This window comes from Blennius ocellaris (assembly GCF_963422515.1).
Source record: "Blennius ocellaris genome assembly, chromosome: 24".
Classification (NCBI taxonomy): domain Eukaryota; kingdom Metazoa; phylum Chordata; class Actinopteri; order Blenniiformes; family Blenniidae; genus Blennius; species Blennius ocellaris.
This window is the reverse complement of record NC_137673.1, coordinates 5,046,950-5,054,510: the sequence shown is the minus strand read 5'-3', so window position 1 is coordinate 5,054,510 and position 7,561 is coordinate 5,046,950. Positions and strand designations below refer to the sequence as shown.

The following is a 7,561-nucleotide window of genomic DNA, read 5'->3' as shown; positions in this document are numbered from 1 at the left end:
GTTTCTCTGTGAGTGTTGGGAAACAGATAAAGTTACATCCGGATTAAAAATGCTCTATTTGTCTTGCGGCTAATGTGAGCCAGATGTTACCTCCAGCGGCACCCGGTCCTGCATGTCACTCAGTGACCCTCAGACCAATCAGAGCCGGTCTGGACTCCTCCCACCATCCCTGCAGAGAAAGAGAGGGCTCAGATGGTGAGGAGGAGGAGGAGTGAGTGAGTGACTTCTTCTTTCAGCTCTCCTCTCTGAGTCCAGCTGCACCTCTCGCCCTTCTTCTCCCAAGATCCCGTCCCCGGCTGTCTGCGATGGAGAGGGGGACACTCCTGGCTGTGTGTCTGCTGTGCTGGAGCTGCAGTCTGCGTCTGGCCGCCGCCATCCAGAGGCCTGACCTGTTCCCTTATGGCACTTTAAGTGGAGATTTAATTCTGGCTGAGGGCGACGATGAAACCTCCAGAGTGCTGACCCTGCCCAGACCCCTCTACTTCTACAACTCCTTCTTCTCCCAGCTTTACGTGAGTATCACTTCTCTGCTATCCATTCATTCCCACTGGGGCATTACTGTCTGGCACTGCACGCCTGAAGCAGGGAAAAGTTTGTGTTTGACATTTCAGGTGATGTTTGCAGTGGCAGAAATCCTGCAGTGCATGGGCCTGTTTGAATGGGCAAAGTGACCAGCGAGGGGCCACTCGGTTCATTATCATCTGTTGGTTTCTAGCGAGAAGGAACCACAATTTATTCTTGTTGTATTTACACAAGATTCCATCAGGCTTCATGCTCACATATAAATCACCCCCCACCCCCCTCCTAATGCATGCATGTAAACATTTCTAGCGAGATCTAATTTCACAGACTCAGGAGATGTCAGCAGGAATTAATAACAAGAAAACAGCTGGAGGTCATTACTGAACAAGTAGCTTGAATATATGAGAATACTCCATTTCATCTGAAAAATACTGTACATCTGTACTGATGTTTGTCACTGTTAATGTAGCAGTATCCCGAAATACAAGTAACTACATTCTGTAGTAATAGTACCAGAAAGTAACTTTGACCAATTCAGATAAATGACTTCAATGTAACACGTCAGTTTAAAAGTATGATTATAAATGTATTAATTGATTAAAACTTTATTTATCCTTTAAGATAAATGATTAAAGAGACGTGTAATATTCATGCACACATGTGAGGCCTTTTTTTGTTTGTTTGTGGTCACTTGCTGTTTAATTTATCTTTTTAATATTTCTCTTATTTAAACTTATATATATCATTGAAAAGGAACTCTTGTCAAGTGGTTTGTGATCGTACAATGTGAGAGCTGCTGTGCTACATAAGATAACCTTAGATAAAATAAAATAACAAGATCAGAACCATTATACTGTATATTTTACTCATAAATTTCTGAGGCTGCGACGTCTCTGCCCTCTGAAATGTGGCTCTTCACCTTGGTTGGTCAGTTTGAAGCTCGTTGTGTCCGTCGTGTTGCATCCAGGTAAACCTTCTCCTTTCAGGTGGCGACCAACGGCATCATCTCCGCCCAGGACCTGCCCATGGAGAAGCAGTACGTGGACGACGGATTCCCCACGGACTTCCCCGCGGTCGCCCCGTTCCTCGCCGACATCGACACCAGCGGAGGGCGAGGCCAGATATACTACCGGGTGACTGAAACACCCAGCGTGCTCAACAGGGTGGCTCAGGTGCGTCCACAGTAGTTTCAATGGCAACTGATACAAATACATAAAAAAAAAAAAAAAAAAACTCTTCACTTCACTCTCTTCACTTTTTTCATCAGTTCAGTCCATTGCCCTCCTCTCTTCCCTCCTCGCTTTTCTCATTCATTCATTCATTCATTCATTCAATCGCCGGCTCACACAGGAAGTCCACCGGGGGTTCCCAGATGCTAAGTTCACGCCCACGCACGCCGTCGTTGCGACGTGGGAGAACGTTGCTCCGTACGAAGAGCCCACTCGGACCGCCGCGCTTTCAAACAAGGTAAGGTGACTTCAAATTCCTGTGTTCAGCCTGAGGTGGGGGGGGGGGGGGTCTATTTGTTATCCCCCTTCCCCTTTTAATCCACCTCTTAACCTCTTCAAAAGGTCAGAGGTCATCTTTCGGGGTCATCAAAGTGCCCTCCTCGTTATCCCGCTCCTCGAGGTAGACGTGCCTGAACTCTTCCTCACCACTCCCTGCTCGTCAGAGTTCACCCTCCTCTTTCCCATCTCTGTCCTCCTGCTCTTTGAGGGGCTCCGGGACGAGTTCCCACCGTGTCGGGGGGGGGCGTCCAGACATACAAACAGGATGTGATGCCGCGGCTCCGCTAGCCGTGGGATATACATTTTTCAGCGTGTTTGTTTACTTTCGGGGGGGGGGGAAAAGTTGGTGCCACGAAAAGGTTTGCTGTTTCTGTCTGTCACAGTTTGATGGTGAAGAAAGGTCCAAAGCAAAACAAGCTCTTGTCTTAAAGTGGAATAAAACTCCAGTTGTTTGAGAAATTTCCCTGGTCAAACTTTAAAATAAATCTAAAAAGAAAGCTGTTATATGAAGAGATGAGGCGAGCAGAGATTTATAAGTTCCTGATGTTGACACATCCGGACTTTTATTTATTTAGCATGTAAAACAAAGTTTTATCTTGAATTGAAGAGGTGAATATAAAATTATTTACTCAGCGGTAACATTGTCCTTATGAGAGACATTATCAAGCTCATTTATCATATGAATGATATTTTACACACACATTTAACTTATTGATAAGAATTTTAAGCCTGAGCTCTTCAGCGTTAGTCTAAAGATTCACCATTACAAGCATCAAACTGACTAAAATCCTCAATTTCTCAGAGAGTTTCAGCCTGTACATCAATGAATACTGCTGCTCTATAATACTATGTCTTATTTACAAAACTAAACATGATGAACAATGTTTACTTGAATAGACAATCACTGATAATATAAGAAATACAGCAAATAAATTGACAATAATAATGAAGATTTAAATCACTATAGTATGAATGCCTCCTGTAATTATTTTCTATGTTTCCTTGATTTATTGTTTAGATGATAACACAAACACATGTTAGGTTAACTCATATCTATAGCTCGATAAAGGGTTAATCTAGGGTTTCTCATACCAGTGAAACTTGCTACCGGTCCTATGATACATGATCTGTAAGAAAGAGTTGCATCGAGGAGCATTCAAAGCTTCATTAGGGTGAAACTTTAGTGGAGAGTGGAAGCGAAGCCGGCCGTCCTCAACTTATCAATCAAACAAGCGGAGCTTTGTTCTTCCCGGTTTCTAGCGTGTGGGATGGAGGGATGGAGGCTGATTCGGGGGAGAACAAACCCACGGGATCCTTCTCACTCTCTCCCATCTGAGTTTGTTCTCTCCCCTCAAGGCCTGGTTTCTTTTATTTCCTCTTTCCTGTCTGATCAAAAGCCAAACTTTTTGTCTTTAAATCTCTGTGCAAAGTTAACGAAGTGTTAATTAAAGGCTGGGGGCCACGTCTCAAAGAGCTCATGAGGGACGACTCTCTTGGTTATTTGAAGGGTCTTCCAGGCTCGTCGGATCCCGGCGCTCCCTGGGATTCCCTTCAGCGGGTCTCTTGGTGCAGATAGCATCTTCTTTTGAAGAGATTAGGCCAGAGGTGCTGGGTGTGGTGGAGTGGTATGTGTGTGAGAGCTCATTAACCCAAGGTGTGTGTGTGTGTGTGTGTGTGTGTGTGTGTGTGTGTGTGTGTGTGTGTGTGTGTGTGTGTGTGTGTGTGTGTGTGTGTGTTTGGTATGTTGTTCTAGGTGAGGGGGTAAGCTGCAGAGATTTAGGGGGGGGTTGGATGTGGACACGAAAAAAAAGAAATAAGAAGAGCGATTATATCAGCAACCATGGAGCTCATTTTACTAGAAACCAATCTGGATCTCATTGTGTTGATGGTGTTTATCCTCGTCACTGTCTGACGTCTAAAAACTAAATAACAGAATGATAACGGTTTGATACTCGCAGAGTTTCAATACATGTTTACTGATACAGTACTTTAAAGTACAGTGTAACATGTGTTGAGACTGCCAAAGCAGTGAAAAAGCACAATTTAACTAAAACCCATTTACTAATACAATACAGTTTGATGCACTATGATGCATAGCAATTGTATGCAAGCCAATATAATGTAATATGGTTATACATATCTGATGCGGTACAATACAATAAGATATAATTTAATGAAACACGTTAAGGCATGTTATGTCAAGTAACAATAATATGTTCACTGTTTAGATACAATCTGATGAAATAGGTTTTCTTAGGCAGCTGTCATGTAGCACACGATGCTTCATTTTAAACATTTCATGGGTAAAAAAACCAATATCCTCAAGAAGATGAAAGCTGAGCTAAAAAGTGAAATATTGCACAGCTCGGATTTAAAATGCAAAAAGCAAAGTGAGAACATTGAGCTATGCAGGATGACTTGAATGGACGGGTGGCTGTCCTGGTCCTGGAGGGGCTGTGGGTCTACATGTTCATCCAGGTGACTCCTTCATGTTTTTAATGTCTCACTACACCAACAAACCTGAATTTAATAGATGAACTGGGTGGAAAAGTCATTACAATCAGCTGTACTGAAGTAAGAAGCCCCTCCGGGACAGGGAGAGGCCATAATACTCTGATAGAAGCTCAACAATGTTTCTGACCCTTAACTTTCTCTGGTCCGAGGATGAAATTCACTCAGAGCTCATGTTTCTGCCTTTCTTCTCTCTGCAGCACAATAGGAAGGGTTGTTACCACCAGTGCTATTTGTTGTTTCTGGGAGGCTCCTTGCAGTGACACAGGCAGCATCCAAAGCTCAGACTGACTGAACTCCAACTTTCAGAACATGTTTTTCTGTCCCGGAGCGAGGACAGATCATGTTTGACCGAGAAAAGGTCCTGACGGTCGCCGCTCTGCAAACGTCGAGCACAATGACTCAACAAGGCTCACGACCATAAGTAATTACAAGCACGTCGTCGCAGTCGTTTGGTTTGTAACTGTGGTGAAAGACGCTCATGTTCACAAACCACCGAGGATCTAAGAAAAGAAGCTTTGGTTTTACCCTCCATGTGCACGGGGCCTGATCAAAAAGGTTTTTCAAGAGCCTCCATAAGCCCCGAAGTTGTACAATTTCCTCTGGCTTTAGATGAGCGAGAGATCCTGTGGAGTGCAGCTGAAGTTAGAACAGAAAAGTCCCCGAAAAGCAGCAGAAGGGATTTTCATAAGACAACAGTGGAGCAGTGACTGGACTGCTCCTGGCCACAAGCCTGCACTCAACTGTGTGTGTGTGTGTGTGTGTGTGTGTGTGTGTGTGTGTGTGTGTGTGTGTGTGTGTGTGTGTGTGTGTGTGTGTGTGTGTGTGTGTGTGTGTGTGTGTGTGTGTGTGTGTGTGTGTGTGTGTGTGTGTGTGTGTGTGTGTGTGTGTGTGCCAATTCCCACGCTGGAGGCAGTTCCTGTTCGTGGCGCTCTGCTGAGGCTGGCAACTGGACTGCAGCTGCCGTCTGTCTCTCTCAGTTCGGCCTGTTTGCTGAACACACATTCAATCAATAAACAAAGTGTGGAGCGCCCACGCCGAATCCTTTTTCCTCGAGAGGCTCGGCTTCCAGCTCTGGATAGTTGTGACATGATTCAGCGCAGCAGTTGTAATGTGTTGAGTCACTTCTTTAAAACACACATGAGGCCGAAGCTTGGAGATTAAGGAGAGGCAGAAAACAGTAAATTACATGTGAACCACTGAAATGTCACGTCACGTCGCTTACAACATGTTAAAGCTACATGCAGATGATTATGTAGCTCTGCTGTGTTATATATTACATTATATATAACACTACACCACTAATAATCTGCACATTTCAGGTAAGCTCTTCATAAGTGGCTGAGGAAAACCACATGGAACAATAGATGCTTTCAAAGTAGTAATTTTGAGCAGAGACCAATGCACAAGTGCCAGACAGACAATAGTGATGATAAAATGTTTGTATTGGTTGCTTGAGACTTGAAGGACACAATAATGGCCGAGGATATGGAGGATCTATGGTTTTGACCAGGATGGACCAGCCTTCACCCCTCCAGGCTCATGAAGTAAACCACTATTTACAAAAGAAGGCAGAAAACTTTGCCTGATCCGTGTTTGTCATAAACTCAATTTGCGCAGGTCAAAGAAAACCATGATAATGAGACACGACGCGTTGTTTTTATTCCGTAGGCTTTTGCTTTTGTACGTTGGCGTGAGTGGGTCAGTGTTTGTCTCCAGTGCAACGTATTTACAAATCACAGGCTGCAGCGTGAGTCCACAGCAAACCGGGGGTGAAACGACTGGAGGAAGTGCAGGCTGGTGTGAAGGTGGTGAAGATAAAAAAAGATCCGGTAGGATGGTCAGCAGGAAGTGTGGGTGACTGAGGTGGGAGAGAAAGATCTCCTGCTCAGAGATTTTACAAATCAACATCGTGCTCCAGGTGGTCGACGATTTTCCACTTAATCCCAAAAAAACCTTCCCATCTGGAGCAGGAACAATTTACCAGTCTGTACTTTATGTTCTGGGAGGAGTTACTGACCGTGCAGCCTGCTGGAGTCCATCAGTGACAAGTTCCAAACAGCAGCTGCCATTGATGGATATACATCCTTAAATACACACAATATATTTTCATAATAAAATTCAGAAAGGTCAGAAGTCTGAGCTGGTTTGAATCCCACCACCTACTGTGGGTCTTTGAGCAATGCCCTGAATTGCATCTAGGAGTGTGTGATGCCGCTTGGTATTTCCAGACTTTAACCCCCCGCTGTGCCGCAGACAAACCTCGCAGACGAGTGACGTTACCACCTCTCCAGAGTGACCCCCAAAAGCAAACATTTGTTGCCCCCAGAGGCAATTAACGTTAGCGTCCGGCCAGTGTGAAAACTGCGAGGAGGCCGCTTTAAAAAAAAAAGGTGTGATGGAGGGCCTGTGGGGAGTGCTGGGAGTGAACTTCACTGCCTGAAAGTCTTTGATGTGTGTTGGCTGCAATTTGTTGTCGTACAGCTGTGAGTCAGTAAAGAGCAGCAGGACGACTTTACACCCGGTGAGGCAGACGGCTGATGACCACACAGATAGTGGGGGGGGGGCGTCATCGTATGGGTGATATGTTGAGAGCAAGCGGCCATCAAGAGGTCGCCCATTCCCACATTATATCTTGTTTGTTTGCTCTGCACAGAAAGCAAAGTAAGAATTTTTCAGAAGTGTTTGGACGTCCTTTCCTCCGTCATCCCATATCTCCCCGGACCGACACCCTCCTGCCTCCCTTCATCTTCACAGCTTTCTCTTTCCCCATGTTCTCCTTGTCTTCTCTTCGACAGCAGAGCAACAGAAGACAAAGTAAACCTCCTCTTGTTGCTCCAGTTTGTTCTCCTCCTCCTTCCCTTCAAGACAGAAAAAAAAGAAGAGAGAAGAAAATAAAAGACCCCCTCCTCACTAATTACCTCGAGCCCAGGGGCTCCCGAGTCCTCCCCGCCCACAAACAACGAGATAGTTTAAAGATGTTGATGTAAACAATTAGGAACACACACACATGTGTTCAC

At 44.9% G+C, this 7,561-nt stretch overlaps 1 protein-coding gene across 1 annotated transcript in view; it reads left to right on the top strand.

The window, feature by feature from the left end:
- Window positions 1-271: 271 nt before the first annotated feature.
- Window positions 272-7,561, top strand: part of nid2a (nidogen 2a (osteonidogen)) — a 31,408-nt gene continuing 24,118 nt past the window's right edge. The window contains 3 exon segments of the mRNA XM_080519653.1: window positions 272-512; window positions 1,509-1,694; window positions 1,873-1,989. Of these exon segments, the coding sequence (XP_080375779.1) occupies window positions 306-512; window positions 1,509-1,694; window positions 1,873-1,989 (510 nt within the window). The 5' untranslated portion in view covers window positions 272-305.